General features: G+C 44.7%; 1 protein-coding gene across 2 annotated transcripts in view; it reads right to left on the bottom strand.

Annotated features, from left to right (window-relative positions):
- ZNF704 (zinc finger protein 704) overlaps positions 1 to 22,074 on the bottom strand; it is a 223,478-nt gene that overhangs the window by 7,140 nt on the left and 194,264 nt on the right. For both annotated transcript variants that reach the window (XM_032869129.1, XM_032869128.1), the window contains exons 5-7: positions 10,137 to 10,237; positions 4,826 to 5,093; positions 2,527 to 2,631 (exon numbers count right to left, since the gene is read on the bottom strand). In XM_032869129.1, the coding sequence (XP_032725020.1) occupies positions 2,527 to 2,631; positions 4,826 to 5,093; positions 10,137 to 10,237 (474 nt within the window). The remainder of the gene's footprint in view (positions 1 to 2,526; positions 2,632 to 4,825; positions 5,094 to 10,136; positions 10,238 to 22,074) is intronic.

Here is a 22,074-nt window from a genome sequence, read left to right as displayed (position 1 = left end):
TCATTCTCTAGGAAGCATATAAAAGCATCCCTTCTTCAATACTGGGTCTCCAAGATGTAGGGGGAAAAAAGCACACCTTAAAAGGGGTTGACAAGCTCAGGGTATTTGCTTTGGAGTACAAAGAGAAATGTGTTCTTTAAAGAGCATTTTATACAATGGGAACTGCTTTGTTCTTCCGTTTGGATACAGTTGAGGACTGCACTAATACTAATTCATTATAATTTAAAATGTTTAGAGCTTCTGTCTCAAAACCCTATTACACTAGTTTAGAAGGTAGGAATTCATACGCTCTTAGAGTCTGCCTGGCTCCATGTCTCCTAGGGATGGGGACAGCATTTCTGGAGAATTTGGGGATAGTTGTTGGCACCCAGTCAGTAGACACGTACCAATTGTATGCTTCTGTGGTGTGGCACTGTACGATCCAGCTCCCACAAGAAGGAGGCAACCAGTAATCACCTATATTTTTTAAGCCTCAATAGACAGTATATGACATAAAGAACATTTTTAATAGCGAGCCTTTTCTCTAGGGTAAAACGAAGCCTGGGAAAATAGCATTCCCTTCCCTTGAAATAGGAATGGCAGCTAAAACAGTTTAAAGTGTTGGCAGAAGCATAGATAGAACCAGATAGATGCAGAATTCCATGGTGAAAGAAGACGTTAGAAGCACAAGTAGGATTTTAGTGGGATACCTAGTTAACCCAGCCACTCTATACACTTTCTGTCAAAGCTGTAGTCTAGACTGTCCCTGGGAACCGATGAAGTTAGGGACTTGGAACAATTAGGGCATTGAGGTGAGAACAGAGATACATAGTATCCACAACAGAGAAGAGTGTTAAGATCTTGCTCCTGGAAAAAAAGGAGTAGAGGGTATCCTGGCTGGTATCTTACTGGGTAAAGCATTTAGTCACTTTAGGAGACACATAGCTGGTCATCCAACACTCAGTGATTTCTCTGCGCATCAGAAGGAGATGATTTAATTAAGAAAGCAAAAGGAAAGAAATTCCATTTTGGTTGGTCACAGAGGTAATCTGAAAAGGAGTCTGACCTGGGCTGTTCCAGCCAGATGCTACACTTGTTTGTACTCCAGGTGAGAAATACGGTGTATGCTCTCGAAAATTCTCAAAGACCGGAATTAACGGGATTCAGAATAGTGGGTCTCTATGATCCTGTAATTGTAGCTGCCTTTCTAGGTTGGAGGGCTTGTCTCGAAAGTGATACTGAGAGCCACTCCAGGTCTTTTTATGTCTATCAATAAAACAAATAAGTCGAAGTCCCCCAAAGGACTGATGGTTAACCTCTGACAACCCTCCTCAGCTCATCATTGTTCTTGACGGAAACAAAGCGGATACCTATGTGCTCTCTTCTAATGTCTACTACAAGATCCCTCCTTGCATTCTCTGTCCTTCAGACTTGCCAGCCATTACTATACTACTGTTTGACAAAGCAGGTGACTTTCATAATTACTCTAGATCCTCGATCGTTATTTAAAAACCAAATTCCAGGAGTATTTTCTGGAAGCCACAAATTCCCAAATTGCTGCTAGTGGGATGCTTTTTATTGTTGGCTGTTCTCCTAGGAAATTTAACAAGTATTCATCAACAGAGCACAGCGTCATTGATTGAGCTGCTTCCATTTTTATCAGTGCTGTAGGAGGCCTTAGTATTTTCTGGAAACCTCTGAAAGTCGCCACTGGTTGACAATAAGAGGCTTTTGTGAGGTCCTTGGGGAGAGGGGTGGAGAGGAGAAGATAGGGTTAGTGTCTGTTATCATAAGCCACTTTGTGAACCTTATCAGGAGTTATAAACCACTGTGGGCATCAACAGTGTGTAGGTCCGTGGATATTCTGTGATAAGCTACAAAAGACCCAATATGCATTTTTAAACGAATGGTTAGGTATCAAGTTAATTCATGGTGATTTATCAGACAGCAATCATTTACCATGTCAAATCAATGTTTATATACCACTTAAACCTGATTGCATAGTTCAGCACTCTTATTTTCAGAGTGCCTATCAGCATGGATTACTCAAGCTTTGGAAGAAAAAAAAAATGATTTCAATATATGGGTTTTTTTTTTTTTGAACCTTTCAAAATGATACACCTACAAACAATAATTTCAAAGTCATAAATTTTATCAAGTTACTCATAATGATAAATATCATTTATGTACAGGGTCCTTTTCTTTTATGTTCAGCGTCCGAGTTCAAAAAATAATTCTATAAATTCTTTTGGGAACATACAAATACACCACCAACACAAAAAAATCTTGACACATTTTTAACAAGTTGTTTATCAGCAGCTGCAACTTCCATAGTTTTCTCAAATGCTCCTCATAACACCTTTTCCACAGACAAGCTGGGCTGGGCTGGACCGTGAAACATGCACCTGGGTGTTTACAAGTGTCACTTAAGGAATAGAGTACTTCTGGCATTCTGAGTTTTGTCTTTTTCTTGCATGTTTTTATAATTTGTTCCCCAAATTTACGTGCAGTGATGACCAGATTTCTGACTTTTGTTTTTCTACTTACTGGAATGCCAGTGAAGGTAACCGGAGGAGACTGCCAAGAAATGCTGAAGCTGCTGCCATTGGGGGTGAACTTGGCTGATCCTGGAATGGTCACAGGGGGCGTGGCCTATCCAACAGAAAACGGAGAACATCATTATGAAACAACATTTCTCCTCACAGTCCTAAGCTATCATTGCCTAACTTGGGCCCCGAAAATGGTTTCAGCTGGATTAATATCTTAGACTAATTATCCAATGGGAGGAGGTAAACATAGTCCAAAAGAATAGCTAGAAATAAACTTTCTATGTATCTCAGCAAGCTATCTAAGGAATAAAAGCAGAAGGTTTTTGATGGTTTCTGAAGAGAAATTTTATTATACATACACATACCTATTTTAGGACATGTCTGTGTGTAAAACACATTGCTTCACTATCAAATTAGGAAAGAAACAATCTTATACAGGGATGCCAAGTAGGTAAATTAGTACAATGCTTGGGGAAGGCAATCTGGCAAAATATATAAAAATTCTTAGTATTCTGTATATTAGCTATTCCACTTCTAGAATTAATTCTAAAGCAATGGATATAAGGATGTTCATTGCAGAGCTATGTATTAGGGTACTAAAAACTGGAAATGCAAATGTCTAATAATAGGGAAGTGGGTAAATAAATCATGATATATCCACAGAGCCTGACGTTGTTGAATAGTTATTGGCAAGGGAAAATATTCATGATATAGTAAGTGGCAAAAACAAAGCACAAGAAAAACAGCATTACAATAAATTCCACCCCCCCTTTTTTAAATGGGTATACATATATAGAACAAACTCTTGAAGGACATACAAAAAATATTAACCAAGAGGCTTCTTTTTGTTGGGATTAGGGGATGAATTTTCTTCATTTGCTTGTGTTTTTAACATTTTCCATGCTGATCATTTTTAATGTCTATAAATAGAGCAATCCCAATATTGTGAATACATGGTTTGGAATGGACCTTTTAGATCCCCTACTATGTGTTCCAGCTCTCACAGAGATGAACAACATAGTTGAAATTGGTTCAGACCCATGATTTTGAGCCCGTGTTTCTAAACGCAACACTGACAAACAAGAGCAAAGAAATTATTTATTCTTTTCGACCAACATAGCAAGAGTCAGGAATGAAATTTATTGCCTCAACTAATTTAATAATTAGCTCCATTCCAAAGCTCTTGAGCGTAAGTCTAGTAAATCAGTGGCTGTTTCTTCCACAGGTTTCTACATCTAATTATAGATGTAGCTGCTGGTGTCTGTGGTTTTATAACTGGCATTGCTGGAAAATATTTTGGCAAATACTTTGCAAGAGCCATAAGCTGTTCATGTTATATCTTCTGACTCAGTAATTACTCTTCTGGGAATTTAAAGCAGGGGAAAAAGCTACTGGCACAGAGGTGTGCATAGTAGAGTTACTAGTGACAGTGGAAGAAACTGGAGAGACTAAGGAGTAGATACCTAACAATAACAGAATGATTAAAAAACATTGATGCTTCGATATAACTGAAAACTATTCAGTTACATGGAAAGTGTTTATAAAACCAGGGTGGGAGAACACAGACAGGAGATTTTTTTTTTTTTTTTCAGTTGCACAAAGTGGTTGAGAATTATGGAAAAAATGTTTTCTTAAAACTTGAATGTTTTGAAATGTCATTAAAACAAATCAGCGTTTACAAGAGTTAATAATTGCTGAGGGGACAAAGGAGCTTTGCAGGGTTGGTCTGTAAGGTCTTATCAGACTTTCCAGTGAAGCAGACCAGCTTCTGCCTGGCAGGTCTGGAATGGTCCCAAGAATTTACATTTCTAACAAGTTCCCAGGTGATGCTGACACTGTTGATTTGGGGAACACTATAATCTCCTCTATCTGTGAGGTGTAGTTACCATTTTAGAAGGCGGGGTAGGAAGTCCCAGATTTGGGGTGTGTGGTAATTATGTCATTGTGCCAAAGCTGTTCAGTGCTCACCTTTTCATTTATTTTATTTTTTGTTTAACAGATACTTATACCGTGTGCCAGGCACCCTTCTGAGATCTATACAATATGAAGGATTTTAATCCTATGACAACATCTAAGGGATTGGATCTTCAATCAGTACTGGGAAATCCAAGAGCCCACAGGGTCCCATCTGTGTGAGATCTGGGCTTTAAAAGGAGAAAAAGAAAAAACGAACTCAGCTATTGGGCTACTTCTGTGATGCTGTTTTTCCACCAGGTAACCCTTTCCTCGCACGGCAGAATGCTACTGCTTTTGGTTGGGGGGGTCAAACTTTACTTTCACGGTCCTCCGCCCGTCACCTGGTAAGCATGGTCGGTGTGCACGAGGTAGAGGGTGGTGGGAGCTGAGCGGCTCAAGGGTGTCATCAGTTTAGTCTCAGTTTTGGCACAAGGAGTCTCTGTTCGGCTTGAATCTGGGATGGGGTAAGTGGGAGGCGAAGCCAGGGACTGAGACGGTGACACAGGGGCCAGGCTGCTCAGTCCATCTGCCACTGAGTCTGTGTTGAGCTTGATCTCAGTGTAGTAAAAGTCCTCTTCGCCATCACTGTAGTCGGAGTCCCCAACACGCCTAGGGCAAAAGAGGGCAAAACAATTATACCAACCCAGTGAGCTTTCTTGCCTCGAAATCTTGCACTTGCTATTCCCTTTGTCTGGAATGCTTTTCCTTGGTCTTATCTGTCTGGCAAATGCTGACTTATTCTGCAACACTCAACTGTCCACTTTCAAGGGAAGCCTTCCTTGACCTCTTAAAACAATTTATCCAATCAATTATTCAACAATTTATTGAGAATCTGTGATGTCCAGGCGCTTTTTAGGGTCTCCTGATATGGCGAACTAAGCACAGGCTACGGCCTGATGGAACTGACCCTCTAGTGGGGGAGGCAGACACCGAACCTATAAAGAAACGTATATTTAATATATCAGTGGTAGATCCCAGAGAGAAAAACCAAGCAGATTCAGCGTCCTTTAGTAGGGGAGTTGCTGAAAGGAAGGCATTTGTTTCAAAGAAAGTGTTCAGAAGAAGTCCCTCTGAAGAGGTGACTTGTGGGCAGGGGCCTGAGCGACGTGAGGGAAAAACCCGCCCCAGGTTGCGCAGGAAGGTCACGCAGCAGAGAGCAGCACGCCGCTCTGGGGTGGGCAGGCCGGTGTTTTCCACCCACGGCTAAGAGGCCCGTGGCTGGTGCTCAGCGCGCTGGGGAGAACAGAGACAGAGGAAAGATGGCGCAGGGCTTCGTAGGCCTAGGAATGTCTTTGCACGTTGTTCTCAGTGCGATGGAAGCCAGGGGGCTTGTGGAGCATCTAAGGTGCTTTAGAATCACTCTGGTGAGTGTCTGGAAGACAGGGGACAGGGGGCAAGAGCAGAGGTGGGCAAGGAGGCTGTGGCCAGTGATCATCCAGATGACTGTTGGCAGTGTCTGGGCAATGGAAGTGACCAGACGTCCAATCTGGGTTGTATGTTGAAGGTTAGGAGTCAGGACATAACTCCTCACTGCGAGGTCCTCTATGCTCCGTTGGAAGTGTATTCATTTTATTTAATTCACTTTACTTATTTATTTGGCACATTTCTGTAATTTTTTTTTTAAACCCTCATCACCTCCCTAAGACTGGGATTCTCCAGGGCTATGTCTTATTCATTCTGTGTCCCTCCACACATATCGATGTATCCAGCACATGGTAGGTGCCTATTAAAGGTTGAATGGATGAAGCTGAGGTCCTTGTAACACAGTGATTATCAGCATTAATCCTGGAGTCAGATTCCCCAGGTTCGAATCCTGACACTTTCAGCCATGAGTGTGATGGGACAGCTTCCATGGCCCAGGGCTTCCGGCTTCTCACAGATGAAATGGCGATAATTGTGGTGCCTGCTTTTATGAGAATTTTTGGTGAGAATTTTGTGTGTATTAATAAATACTCAGGGTTTAGAAGTGTGCTTCACACATCAGAAACACTGAGTGTTTATTGAATTAAATAAAAATATTTACATTAAATTAAATTTAAATTTAAATAAAGTTGAGGGCACCTGGGTGGCTCAACTCTTTTCCCTCTCCCACTCCCCCTGCTTATGTTCCTTCTCTCACTGTGTCTCTGTCAAATAAATAAATAAAATCTTTAAAAAATAAAATAAAATAAAATAAAATAAAGTTGAACTTAGAAGGCCTCAATTTTTACTATCACCCAGAGAAATATCTTCTTGGTGTTTTCAAAGTTCTCCCTGAGACATGGTCAATTGTTTTGTTTACTCAAACAGAAAGTTTTGAGTAAAATAACTGTCCATCTCTTTATTTTATTTTTTAAAAGATTTTATTTATTTGTCAGAGAGAGAGAGAGAGAGGGAGCATAAGCAGGCAGAGTGGCAGGCAGAGGAGGCAGAGAGAGAAGCAGGCTCCCCACTGAGCAAGGAGCTGGATGCGGGGCTCCATCCCAGGACCCTGGGATCATGACCTGAGCGAAGGCAGCCGCTTAATGGACAGAGCCACCCAGGTGTCCCATCAGCACCTTATTTAAAAAAACTATTTTTTTTACTTTAGTTAGATGACTTTTTTCTTAAGCCTGTTGTTTCCCCCCTAAGATTGTATTTATTTATTTCGGGGAGAGAGAGAGAGAGAGAAAGGGTGCAAGCTGGGGGGGAGGGGCAGAGGCAGAAGGAGAAGCAGGCTCTTGGCTGAGCAGGGAGCCTGATTGTGGTGGTGGGGGGCTCTATCCCACGACCCTGGCATCATGACCTGAGCCAAAGTGAGATCTTTTTTTTTTTTTTTTTAAAGATTTTATTTATTTATTTGTCAGAGAGAGAGAGGGAGAGAGAGCGAGCACAGGCAGACAGAATGGCAGGCAGAGGCAGAGGGAGAAGCAGGTTCCCTGACGAGCAAGGAGCCCGATGTGGGATTCGATCCCAGGACACTGGGATCATGACCTGAGCCGAAGGCAGCTGCTTAACCAACTGAGCCACCCAGGCGTCCCCAAAGTGAGATCTTTAATGAACTAAGCCACCCAGGCTTAGTTCACCTGTCCATCACCTTAGAAAAGATTTATTCAATTTGTTAATTTCTGGACAAGTGGTGCACATCTAGCAATCTTTTTTTTTTTTTTTAAAGCAACCTGGTTTCATAGGATGGCCTCTGTACATCTCCCATCCATGAGGTACCCCCAAATTTCATATCCAACAGTAGTAGATCACTCACTTGGAATAAACTCCACCCCCACCCACCACTTCCAGGCCCTCTCCTCCGCCTTTCTGTCTGGTCAAATCCGCAGCTTCTCCCAGCCTTGTCCCATTTCCCCTGAGCTCTCAGGCCCAGGCGTCTGGGGAGGTGTCTCTGTACTGTACCAGGTCTGGCAGGGTTTGGCTTTCTGACAAGCATACCATTAAAGACCCCAGAGAGTGGGCCCAAGAATGTGCCCTTGTTCTATTCCTGTCCCCACTTCCTTTCCAGAAAAGGGCAGGCTGAGTTGCTACTAATAGACACACATAGGCCTAGGGGAAATCATGTGTCCCACACAGGGATAAATCAGGATCAGCCCCTGCTGTACAAGAGGGCAGGGACATTGAAGAGAAAAGGAGTATATTTTTTATACTTTTGGTGTGCACTGCAGCCGTATCAGATGTGATACATATTTTGGGGAGGGGGTGCTTTGGTATGCTCCCCTTCCCTCCCCACCAGCCAACATTCATTAAAAACATTCCATCATTTTATATCACATAATTGAGCTCATGGATTAAAGCAAAGGTGATTTCCCTCTCCCAGCCAGTAGGAGAGCTGAGGCCCCGGGCTTCGGATTCACACAGACAGGCCTCGGAGCTCCGCTCTCCCAGGCCCACCCCATGGCGGCGGCTGGCAGGGCTGGGAATCCTAATTCACCAAGGCAATTTTAAGAGCACAGTGTAAAAAGGGAATCCTAGGGAAGCCAATAGTAGCGGCTGCGTTTTGAATTTTACCCACTGTGAGAGCAGCCCGGGAGCTCAGAGACAAATCGTGAGATGCCACTTATCGTCTATAAATACATAGCCTTGGCAGGCTTCTTCGAGGTACTCAATAGGATTCGGTTTTCTGGGCAGATGGACTTTAAAACAAACACCCTCACTCCTGATTATAGCTTCCGGAGGTTTTTTCCCTAAACCCTTAAGTAACTGAGCTATTTACATTACAAGTGGTCCTGACAATAAGGTTTGAGGGGAGACACTGCAGGATTTCCTTCTCAGGAGACCTCAGAAACAGGAGTGAGAGTGTTCTCTTCCTTGTGGGGTTTTGGTGTGGTATTTCTTGGAGGGTGAAGGGAGACAGCCCCTCTGGTAAGGGGAGAAGCCCAGCCTTGCTGCACCATGCCCACAGCGCTCTGGAACCTTCTGTGTGCTATCCTCTGGAAGGATCTAGCTGTGTCACCAAACCGGGAGCACTACGGGGAAGCGTGCTAGATCCCTGCTTCTCTCTGTAGTCCTTGAAGGAGCCCACCTGCACAGAACCACCGAGTCACCTTAGAAACCATTTTCATTTTCTTTTTTTTTTTTTTTAAAGATTTTATTTATTTGACAGACAGAGATCACAAGCAGGCAGAGAGGCAGGCAGAGAGAGAGGAAGGAAGCAGGCTGCCTGCTGAGCAGAGAGCCCGATATGGGGCTCGATCCCAGGACCCTGGGATCATGACCTGAGCTGAAGGCAGAGGCTTTAACCCACTGAGCCACCCTGGCGTCCCTTGTTTTCTTTTTATACCACTTTTGTATGGATGATGAATTTCCTAAATTTGTCCCTTGCTGGGCAGGGTGACTCTAGTGTTTATTTCTCAACATCATCTTGTTGAAAGGACTCCTCTGTCCAACCATTTGGGGACTTGGTCATGCGTTTGCATTTGCCTTATACACACTGGTTATGCCGTACAGCCTCCCGAGGTGCTTCCACATCCGATGTCCCTGGGCAGGAGAGACCCAGAGACTAAGGGAGAAGGCTGCTGAACCTCCACTGCCCTGTAGGTGGGACCCCCCTCATAGCCGCTGCTGGAAACTTTGTGTTCTCTTTCCTTAGAAAGGTTTTTACATAACACAGGGAAAACATAGAGTGGACACATAACGGGCTTATTTGAGCAACAGAAAATGATGGAGCCATCTCATTGGCTAACGTAAGCGTAGAAACCACAGCACTGATTGACACAGTGGTTCTTCAGCCCTTCTAAGGCCATATATATGCTTTTGAGGCTCAAAGTCATGAATACTCTGCCTTGGGAAAAAAAATGCATATTTAATTTGACAATTTCAGGGGCTCCAAGGAACCTTTCCTACCCTTGCATTTTATACTTTTCAGACCGCTCTCACACACATTTTATATTTGGACCCTTATGCAGGGCTGATTTTACTATTGGTCTCGTTGTCAGAGGGTACGGAGGCTCAGAGCAGTGACTTGCCTAAGGTCACTTAGCAAGTAAACTGGGGAGGCTTTGCATGGTTAAATCCACATTCTTCCCACTGTGCCATGCTGGCCTGTGTGATCGGAGCGGCCATCCCTGCAGGCACTAGGAAGATCAAGCAGGCCCAGTCTCTATTCCTGTGTCATTTCTTAGTGCGGGTGCCCCTCGATGGAGCTCAAGATGGGCACAGCAAGCCCTGAGGGGCGGACTGCCTTACCCAAGATGAATGGTCCGTATGTGTTTCTGGATACCCGCCGCCGTGCTCAGCACCTTTCCGCAGTTTTTCCAGAGGCATTTGAACATCACCTTCATAGAATTCTGTAAACAGGAGAAAGTTACATTAAAATGAAAACTAGCCCGTCAGCATTTTCTGCCGACCCAGCACATTTTTTCCCCTTCGTTAGAGAAGGAACAACTTGGGCGCCTGGATGGCTCCGTCGGTTCAACATCTGCCTTCAGCTCGGGTCATGATCCCAGGATCCCAGGATCGAGTCCTGTGTTGGGTTCCCCACTCAGCGGGGGGCCTGATTCTCCCTCTCCCTCTCCCCCTCCCTCCTGCTTGTGGTCTCTCTCTTTCTCTCTCAAATAAATAAATAAACACACCCGCCCCCCCCCCCCCCCCCCCCAGAAAAAGAAAAGTAACAGATTGCAGTGCCTGGGTGACTCAGCTAAGTGTCCGACTCAGTTTTGGCTCAGGTCATGATCTCATGGTTGTAGGATTGAGCCCCACGTTGGACCAGGTGCTCAGCAGGGACTCTGCTTCAGCTTCTCTTCCACTACTTCTCCCTCTGCCCCTCCACTCTGCACTCTCTCTCTCCAAAATCAATCAATCAATCAATCTATCTATCTTTTTTTTTTTTTTTTAAAGGTAACAACTTCCCATCATCTTGACATAATGCAGCATACCATTCTAGGGAACCTCCCTATCCCGCCAGCTGGTGAGGAGCTTGGTGACCTCAGACATTTTTCTGCATCCTTCATGGATTCTAAATTGCCCTGAGTATTTAGTTCACTTTCATTAAGGCGGTCACAATTTAGGTCATTTAGGTGTTAATGATGGTATCTAACATCCACTGTGCACTTACCACATGCCAAGTGCTGTTACAATAGTTTACCTCATTTAATTCTAAGAAATAGATACTATCATTGCCATCATTTACAGAGTTATAGAAAGTGTCAGTAAACCAGTAAACCATAGAAAGTGAATAAACCAGCTTCTAGCAAAGCTGGGAATGCTGGGAGCTGAGCACCAGGAACCGCCCCTTACTATCAGGACACAATGACACCTTCTTTTCAAGGGTCTCAGTGTCTTCCCCAAATAGTCCAGCACAGTGACTGAGAGCAGTGAATTTGTTTTTTTGTTTTTTAAAGATCTTATTTATTTGACAGAGAGAGAGAGAGAGACAGTGAGAGACAGAACATAAGCAGTGGGAGTGGGAAAAGCAGGCTTCCCACTGAGCAGGGAGCCCGATGCGGGGCTCGATCCCAGGACCCTGAGATCATGACCTGAGCCGAAGGCAGATGCTTCATGTCTGAGCCACCCAGGCATCCCTGAGAGCACTGATTTTGGACTTACTCAAGTCCTTGGCTCCTTTATTTAGTAAGTAGGAACAATAACAGTACCTGTCTCAGAGGGATATTATGGGATTAAACGAGGTCATGAAAGTGAATCCTTTAGTATAACACCAACAGGAATAATTATTCAACAAGTGGTCGTTGTTATGGTATTGCTAGGATTATACTTCCTGAAATGAATTTGACAGGAGATTAGTTTTCTCCAGAGAAGGCCCTTGTCCTTGGGATGCTGCCACTTTGCTGATTATTCCGATAGGCCTGGTGACGGTCACTTCTGTGTGCTCCCCGAGCCCCGTTTCCTTTTCATCCTGAACACACAGCGAGACCTCATTTCCCAGCCCCCCTTGCTGTCAGGTGGGGATGTGTGACTGACTTAGGACTAACAGCCTGTGAGCGGAGGTGATAGCTATTCCTTCTACGACTCGTCTCTAAACTACGGGGCAGTGCCATTCCAGCCCTGGCTGCTGACTAGATGCTGAGGAAACTCAACCACTCAGGGGACCCACTTGATCAGGGGTTCTTAATCTTTTGTTTGCTACGCACCTGTGGAAACTAATATTTTTTAACATTTAAAATAAAACACAGAGAAACACAAAGAAGAGCAAGCGTATTGAAATAGTTACCCAAATATTAAAAATATTTTGCGATATGGTTAGTACTCTTTAATGAACATATCGAATAACAAGGTCTTTAAGTAAGTCTAAGAACTATCATAATTTCAAAGTCGTGTTAAGCCTAAATGATATTTCATGGTATCTGCTAAAATTATAATGTGATATGAAACTACTGATGCTTTCTCTTGGTAGTAAAGTCACAGGAGGCACTAGTATTGTGCTTTTATGCTATCAATCATACCTGCAGGAGATGCTGAATTATAGTTAAGAGTTTAATGACAATGAAAATACACTTTTTTCCCACTCCAAGTTCACAGGTCCTCTTGAATTCTGTCCAGCCTTTTGGGGACTGTGGACTGCAGGTTAAGAATCCCTGCATTAGGAGGAAGGAGCCCAGGTCCCTGAAGGACTGTGTGGGCCCAACCCACCTGACCTGCTTTGATTGTGACATCCGAAATAAATAAACCTTTATGGTGTTACGCCACTGAGGTTTGGAAATCGGCTGTTCCAACAGTAAGCCTACTCTTACCAATAAATATTGTGGCAGTGACACCTTCCCCAAAGTGATGGGATTGATGCAGCTTTGTTTACAGGTCCAGTAGGATTTCTGCCATCAAGCCCATGTGGGGCCCACCAGTACATCGCTGTTCTACAGGGCAATCATTTACACATTTAGAAGATGACTCATTCAGGTATTACCAATGGGATTAGTATCCTGATCCTGCCACTGCCCACCCCCCACACCCCTGAAGACTTTTTATACATTTCTCAACAGGAAAGACACTTGGAAACTTCCAGAACTGAGGAGTATTTCTGGATGCTGGGGAATGGCCACTTTCAGCATGCGTGTGGAAGGAACATCACAGCAGCCGAGGGCTGCAGGTCAGCTTGAGTGGACTAGTGACAGCAGGAGCCAGGCAGCCCGCCGTGTCCCCGAGGCTCTGCCTTGTGGGCTGGCATTCATGACCCCACAAGCCAGCCGTTCCCGCCTCAGGGCCTGGGTGTCCCCAGCAGCTGATGGATGCTGGCCGCAGGCTGATCTGAGCTACACAGGAGCTGGAGCTGGAGAAGAAGCGTGTGAAGGAACCTGGGAAGCAAATACATGCTTAGAAGACTCGAAAGGACACAATGCTGATGAGTCTGCGTTTATTCTAAAGGGACAGTTCACAAATCTCAGGCTCCCTGATCTCCTTGGGCCACTGAACTAAACTCATGGGCTATAGGGTGAACCAAAAGGGGAGAGTTTCGATCCTACCCCTCAGGCCCAAAGGTTCACAGGAAGGAACTCTGCCTGGTATTTTGTATTCCGAGCAGAGAATGACTTAACAATCTTAATGAACAAACCCTCATACCATGAGGGCTTTTTACCCACTTTTCAAACAATGAAGCTAAACTATTAAAAAATCTCATCCACTTAAGGGAATTAATGACTCAAACTGAAATTACATGTACCTGAGAGTCCAAATGTCTGCTTGGAAATAAAGTCATGATCGATGAAAACACTTTTTGATTCATTCCAAACCTTTCTGCCGTTGGTGTTCTTTGATTAATGAAACCAAAGAGCTGTTTAGCTAGGAATAGTCCACGTGCCAAGGATAGAGGGGGAAAAAAAAGAGAGAGAAAAAAAAAAAAAAACAACTGCTCTCCAGGAACTTACATGCTGGTGGGGGAGGACAGAAAAGTTAATAGATGGTGACTGCATCAGCTGTGGAAAGTTTTCTGGAGAGGATGTGGCCTACAGGTCAGAGATGGCTTCTAGAAGGTGACTTTTGAGCTGGGACCTAAAAGTTGGAGCAGCAGATAGCCATGCTAAGAGCTGGAGTTTTCCAGGAGAAAGAGGAAGAGATTTTGGCACATTGGAGGGCCAGAAAGAACAGTGAGTTTAGAAGGAAATGAGAGAGAGAGAGAGATAATCTGAGATAAGGCAGACAGACAAGGAGGGCCAGATTATGAGGGTCTTGTAGGTGACAGTAAGGAATTTGGAATTTATTCTAAAATAAAGAGAAGGTACTGAAGGGGTTTACGCAGGGGATTGATATTATATGATTATATGATTTAAGTTTTAAAAAAAAATCACTTCAGGGGCAGCAGGGTGGCTCTGTCAGTTAAGCATCTGCCTTCCACTCAGGTCACGATCCTGGGGTCCTAGGATCGAGCCCCGTATCAGGCTCCTTGCTCAGCAGGGAGTCTGCATCTCCCTCTCCCTTGGCCTGTCTCCCCGACTTGTGCACTCTCTCTCTCTCTCTCTGAAATAAATAAAATCTTTTAAAAAAACTATCACTCATCTTGGGGAGAGAGCAACAAGGTCGCCTGTGTTATGTTACCACAGGTCAGAGAACATGGTGGATGGAAGCAGGCTGGCAGTGAGCACGGATAAAGCAGACACATTCAAGATATGTTTTGGAGGCAGATCCAACAGTGCTGGCTTTGGGTTGAATACGAGGAGTGGTACAATGTGGAGGCCAGGTATATGATGGTCTTAAAGACGACTTGCATAGCCGGGCAAATTGTGGTTCTGTTTTGAATATATTGATTTAGAGATAACTATTGTAGATCAGGAAGAGGTGGCAGGTACGGCACCGGACATGTGAGCCTGGAACTTAGGGAAAGTCAGGGCTAGAGATGGACATCTGGAGTCCGGGGCTGAAGGATTACTTAAAACTTAGGTCTGGATGAGATCAGGCAGGGAAAAATGCAACTAGAGATGGGTAGAAGGCCCAGGACTCTGTAGCTTCCAGTATTTTCTACTGGGGAGAGACAGCAGGAGAGTCAGAGAGAGAGAGAGAGAGCAGGAGCAGTCAGAGAGAGAGACAGCTGAATCAAAGAGAGAGAGAGAAAGAGAGATTGAGAGCAGGAACAGTCAGACACACACACACACACACACACACACACACAGAGGAAGAGCAGTCAGAGAGAGAGAGGGGGTAAGTCAAGACAGTGCAGTATTACGGCATAGGTAGAGGAAAGTGTTCAAGAAGGAAGATGTGGCCAACAGCGTTGAATGCAGGCTGGGGAGAGTCCATGGAGGCCTAACATGGCAGCTGTCCACGGCCCAGACTAGAGCAGATTTCACAGAGTAGTGGGGAAGGAAGTCAGAAGTCAGACTGCCTAGGGACGGAGTAAGTGGGCTTGAAGGAAGTGAAGAGAGTAAGGACCGCCCTTTTCAAGAAAGGTGGCCGGTCTGATCTGCGAGCGGTAATAGGAAAGTTTGTAAAGACGAGTGATTCTGAAGTGGATTTTTATGCTGATGGGAACAGTTGCAAAGGGAGAAGAGAGGGACCCTGCTGCAGAGATGCGGGGGTGGGGTGGGGGGCACAGGGGCTGAGGCCCTGCAGAAGAAGGAGGACCCGGCTCTCCTGCCTCCAGCCTGGCTGGGAGCGCTGCCCTGGACGGCAGCAGGGCGGTCCTCCCCTGGAAGAGAGGAAAACCAAGGAATGGATGTAGATTCAGTGAATTTGCTGATTTAAAAAAAGGCATTCCTGTCTGAATGCTTCTAATTTTTCAGTGAGGTGGGAAGTGAGGTCAAAGTGAAGGGCGGAGGGGGGAGGCTGTGTGGGAGCTTTTAGGGGAGCAGAGAAGGCTGACATGGGGCTTTAGAGACCGGGAAGGCACCAGCGAGGCATATGATACTATTGTCAGATTCATAGGGGGAAAACCAGAACCCCAAAATTAGGAGACAGATCCAGTGTCCCTGGATGGTTCCTACCAATGAGTCAGTTAACAGAATATATTACACAACACCAGAGCCAAATTCCTTCTACGTCTTAGGAATTTTTTAAAGGTTCAAATTGCTGATTGTTTTAGGAAATGACTATCATACTGGTATTTTTGTGCATAACAAGTATTATTGATAAGGTTGCTGTTCATAGTCCTTGCAGGAATAAGTCAAACATTTGTTTATTTAAGTTGATAAGCAGTAAAGCTCAGTACTGATTATAGAAAAATGTCACTGGTATAACTCCTTCCATTTGTTAGGAGGAAACAGCAGATACAAGGCTATCAAATACAAAAGCTACAACAAAGCTGACCGAGACCCTCTCTAAATCCCTTGGAATTGGGATAACTGCTAATTGTTTGAGCATCGTCTCCTCAATCACACCCTTACTTCCATGGACCCCTGCTAAGGGCTCCACGGAAATCTGTTACCCAAAGAAAAGTTGATAATGCATATGAAAAGTGATCAACTTTGCTTCTTCTTTGCTTTTTTCTTTTGCTGGGTTTCCAAGAAACTTGCTGGGGTTGGACTAAATAGTTTAGATCATGGGAAGCTCTCTGAGAGTAGGAACCATGATTTCTTGCCCAACACTCGCTCTACTCCTGTGCCTACCATAAACTAGCAATTAGAATTTGTTGTGTTGAATCTTGGGAATGTTGTGCTTTGGGGCCACACCAATGAGCCATATTTGAGACATCTTAATTTACTTAAGCATTTTGGAATGTAGTAAATAATCGATGTTCAAAGGATGTTTGTCAAAAAGATGGTTGTTTTGTGGAATTCAAGAAGATTTCCCAGTGTGATTAACACTTGATTATCTTACATGGCTGTAAATGAACTTCTCAGTGTAGGCCCATGGCAAGCGTGGTGAACACTGAATTCTAGATGGCTTTCTCTCCACTCCATATAGTACTTTCTCCTTCCAGTCTCACACACCCTGCACTGATAAGTACTTGAAGAAGGTCTAAGTTCACCAGAAGAAAATGGAAAATGTGCAACCGGGAAAATGACTGTCTAATTTATAACGATTCGGGTCATTAGCAAAAGCCATCGGAAGGCCTTTATGCAGTATTACACTCCAGATGTATAGAGAAAGTTCTTGCTGATTTGCAAGGTGGTTGCAAATGTGGACTCAGAAGCATGATTATATATGGTGGGGAGATCTTTCACTGTATTTGGGGAGGTGGCACTCCCAAACCCCTTCAGGGAGGGAAAGCTCTGCTTTCTCTCCTCTACTTCTCTTTTTTTGGCATTTCCTTTCAATAATGTCTTTCATTTATTATCCCATCTTATCCCAAACTGCCAGAGCTCTGCCTTTATAAGTTACACATGCATAGATATTTGTTATCTCTAAATTTAGGAGCAGACTAAGCTTTGGAAGCACTTAATCATTTTGACCCAATTGAACTTTTAGGGATTTATCCTAAGAAAATCATTTGACATGTCTGCCAAGTGATGTGTATCAAGATGATCATTGCACAGATTTTTAGTCTAGCAAGAAATCCAAAATCATCTCAAGGTTACTAACTGAGGGAATTATGGGGAGATTGGTTAAATTAATTCCATATAACTGAATATTAAGGAATCTTAAAAATGAAGTTGCAAGAAAAGCTTCTTTGACAGGAGAGAACAAGTTCCCATTGCAGAAGGGAATTGCTGATACTTCCTCTTGGTCTCTACAGGCTCCCACAACTCCCTTCTCCACCCAGGTCAGTGCCTGGAGGCGCAACTTTATGCATCAGTGGGTCCCCTTGCCCACTGGTTTGGCCAATGAGAGGCACTGACAGGAGGTGAGGAGGCAAGAGGAGAGACCGGAAGGCAAGAAGGTAGGGATTCCCTCAGCTTCCTGTCTGCCTGGCCACAGGTGGGCAGTGGCTATATTTCTCCTCCCAAAACTAACACTTCCGGTGATATTTTCAGTTTTGGTATGCCCTTAGGTTCTGGCAGCCCCTCTGGTTGCCTCTTCAGGCTTAGGGGTTGGTAATGTTGTTAGCTCCGAGGGTACCTTCTTCTGATGTCCTCCAACCCTGTCTACACTTCTGTGGAGAACTTCTTCGTTATACTCAGTGACTCCACTGGAGTACACGGCCTGCTTCCTGCCCGAGCCTTGATTGACACTGGGGAAAAGGAGGTTATAAAAGTATATGAACATTATCTTTTTTAAGGGGGAGGATATGTAACGCAAATCAACATGTATTATTGCAAGGTGGGAATACTGGGGAGGGGTATCTTCTTTTTACGTTAACCTCCAAATGTAAAAATTATCTTATTTTTAATTTGAAAAAGTCATTTCTTTAAAAAATGGAAGCCACCCTATAACACTTGCTTGAATATTTTGGGAGAATAAAAGGACACTGAAAGGATAATCTCATCTCGAATGGAATCAAGTAGCTTCTCTCTGCACTGGTGAAGGATGTTCTTATGTCAAACCATGAGACCCCTTATGTGGTGATTAAGTACTCGGCAAAGTCCCCTAAGGACATTCAATGGAAACCAATCCTTAGTCTACAAAGACTACTTGCTGTTATATTTAAACAAAACAAACCAAACCAAACCCCAAACCAACTCAACAACAAGCCATGAAGGAGGAGAACAGGAAAAAATAGCTAAATAAATATTGCCCAGGTTGCCACCACCTGGGTCCCAGCTCGCCCAAGGAGGTCAAAGCAAGCAAAGTTCCTGGCCGAGGCGCAGCGGCCAAGTCTGGACATGCCCATCTGTGCTTCTGCTGTGGCTGCCCCTCGAAGCTCTAAGAGAAGTTCACAAAGCTGGGGTGTCTGAGGGAGCTGTGGCCACCCTTGGCCAGGGACCACACTGTGCTGGGGTCTTCCATACGTTCTCTTCCTTTAACACGACAACAACCCCCAGAGGAGTGTGGCACACATGTCCGGGGGCGGAGGGGGGCGGAGGGGTAGGTGGAGGGCAAGGGGTAGTGTCTCAGCAGCTTCCAGGCAAGCTCTTGGGAGTCACCCAACTCGGGAGCTGAAGGACTGGAGACAACTTCCTTCTTTCTTTCCAGCAGTTTCCCGACGGTGTCACACACCAGCCACTTTGGAGCTATAGGCTGAGAGCTCTGCCCAGGGCTTCCCTCATCTTTTCTCTGCTTGCCTTTCCCGTGGCAGGGTTCAGCCCTAGTTTTGAATTGTTTCAGACCTGGAATACATTGGAGTAACTTCTATCTTCCTGAAAGAACTGAGACTGGTCGACAGGTCCGACAAGATGACGGCTGAAGGTCCTTTTCAGTTCCAAGAGCGCAAATGTGGCTGAATTTTGAAGTATTCCATACATGCCTCGCGGTAAGTCCGACTAAAGCCATATTCCAGAAGGGACACGAACATCACTTTACTGACAGGTTGATCACACAGCAGCCTCAAGCTGATACCAAGCTGCTATTTTGGAGGTAATTTTGAAGACCTTCACATGTCTTATATAGCCATTGAGGTGTATGTATATGTGTATGTGTACGTGTGTGTACGTGTCTACGTGTGAGCTAGGGGTGGCTGTTCATACATCCAAGCCTCCCCAGAGAGGACCGGGGTCCCCAAGGGAACGGGAGCCTTTACTCTTCTGCAGAGATGGTCTGGGCTGTGTTATGCGTGCTTCCTCAGCCTGCCTCCTCGTGGGAGGAACCTGCACTGCTTGGCAGAGGCTCCAATGGCTCTTTGAAGACCAAGAGGTCCCCTCAGACCCTCAGCACGTTCCAAAAGACTGAGAAGCGAACAGATGTATTAAAAATTCAGTAACTGCCTAGAAGCTGGTAGAGTTCCAGTTCTTTCCTTTATTGGGAAAGCTGACTTACACATTTCATCTCAACTTTGGGGCTTTCTTTTGTTATTTGTAAGACAGGAGGACTGAACGAGTAATCTCGGAGGTATGTGAGGTGAGTGCAAAGTGACGGATGAATTGAAATGTGTACCAAACACAGATTCAACATCTCCCATCTAGATGCATTGCTTACAGAGGCTGTGATGAGAAGAAAAATAAAAAATAAAACGATTTTCATAAGTGGAATCATACAGAATGTCTTCTTTTGTGACTGGCTACTTAACTCAGCATATTGTTCTTGACATTCACTCCCTGTTTCATGTGTGGGTGTTTGATTCCTTTTATTGTGGTGTAGTATTCTGTTGAGTGAATAAACCATGATTTTGTTTCTCCATTTACCTGTTTAGGGACATTTGGGCTGTTTGCAGTTTGGAGTGATAATGAATAAAACTGCTCTGAACTACAAGCCTACAAGTCCTTTTGTGGACATACGTTTTCTTATCTCTTAGGTAAACATCTAAGTGGAATGGCTGGGTCAGATGGTAAGCATATATTTAACTTTATAAGAAACTGCCAAACTGTTAAAGTGGTTGGACCATTTTACAGTCCCACCAGCGATGAATGAGCATTCCTGTGGCCAACACGTGGGATTTCGTACACCAAATAGTACACTCTGTATGATTCCACTTACTTGAAGTGTGGCAATATGGGAAATGGACCTACAGTGGCGGGAGTCAGAGAACTGGTGTTTGTGGGGTCACGGGGGAGGGGAGCATTTACTGCGGATGGGTATCAGGAGTGCTGGCCTCTGTTGGAGCAGTGGTTCCTCAGGTGGAGAAATCAGTCAAAACCCACTGAACTGGGTTCATTTTATTAAAATAGGTTCATTTTATTGTGTGGAAATTATACCTAAATCAACTTGGTTTAAAATGATTTCTAGAACAACAAAAGCATTCACGAATTCATAAAAATCCTTATTCATATATTTTCTCAACCAGTGGATTCTCCAAGTGCTTCTCATCTTTGGGATCATCTGGACATTTCTGGAGATGATCAAGTGGTCCTGTAACTTGGAAAGGGTGGGCTACGTGATTTCTGAAGACCTTCGTGGTCCCAGGCTCCAGATCTTCACTATTGCCTGGCAGATTATTCTGGGATCCTGTCACTAAAGTGCTTAGATCTCACTCTTCTGTGTCCTGATCCTCCCTGAAGACAATCCGCTCCCCTGATCTGGCTGGCGATGCTGTGTCATCACCATGAAATCCGAACAGTGTGACCCTGAGCTGCTTTTCTTAGCACCGCCCTCCCCGGCAGCTCTAACAGATGGGTCTATTTCTGGAGCGGAGGTTCTTACAGGAGGCACCCTCTGCTCAGAATTAGTGGGCTAGGAATTAAGTCAGCATGGAGACTGGCAACGGCTTCTTGGTGAGGGCTTTACGGGTTTGTTTCCTTTTCCGTCATTCACAATTTGAAGTGACTCATTGCTTTTTGGTTCTGAAAGATTGAAAATGCGGAGTGGAGCAAATGACGAATTCATTGTTTACTACTGCACAGTAATTACTGAAGCACCTTATGTTAACTCAGCACTTTTTCTTCCCTGACTCTGCCTAGTCCACGGGTGAAATGGCTCATGGCTAAGACACCTATCAAAATAAGTGCAAACGATGAAGGCCGGGATGTAGTGATCGTCGTTGAGTTGCGGCTGATGTTCTGAAAGGCGGAGTCCTGATGCAGGTTTCCTTGTACTGCTTTCTGCCCCTCTCTCGTGAACCCTAAATAAGTCCAAAGTGGCTGAAGTGGCTGGGGGATGCGGTGTCTTGAGCTGCACCAACACTGATACAGTCAGTGTGGGGACAGAATGGAGAATGGAGGTGAGTACCCCTTGTCTCCACATGCATGCTTCTCGAATTTCTATTCAGTCCGTTGTCAAGTGGATGAAAAGGAAAGCAAAATATTAGCACCCAGCAGGCATTGTCTACATCATCCTCAGAACAACCCCACCGGTGTGGTGCTATCATGATCCATGTTTATAAACGAGGAGACGGGGTCTTAGAGAAGTCAAGCGACTTGCTTATGGTCACCCAAGTATTGGAGCTGGGGTGCCAACTCCAGAGCCTGAACTGTTTTATCCTGTTCCGGAACTGGACAAACTCAGAATCCGTCACAATTAGGAATCTGACATGGACAAAAAGTACATATTAATAAGTAGTTATCAGCACTCCTTCATTTTCTAGAGATCTTCTGGGATTGATGGTTAACTCCCAAGCCTTCCACAGATTTGTTTCCTTCCAGACTCCCAGAGCGGCTGTAGCTAGGATCACTGCGTCACCTTGTGGTCGTGACGGGAACTACACGTTCCCTATAGCCCGAGTCCTGGCTTTTTTCTGTGCACGGAAGTACCTTCCGTCGGTCTGAAATCCCGAAGGAAAAATTGAGCTAACACTGGGCTTGACGCAGTTGGCTGGCGGATCTCCAGGACCGGGAGA

The sequence above is a fragment of the Lontra canadensis genome, unplaced genomic scaffold (genome assembly GCF_010015895.1).
Source record: "Lontra canadensis isolate GAN:19392208 unplaced genomic scaffold, GSC_riverotter_1.0 scaffold37, whole genome shotgun sequence".
In the NCBI taxonomy this organism is placed as follows: Eukaryota; Metazoa; Chordata; class Mammalia; order Carnivora; family Mustelidae; genus Lontra; species Lontra canadensis.
The sequence above is the reverse complement of the archived record's forward strand: the minus strand, read 5'-3'. Positions and strand labels throughout refer to the sequence as shown.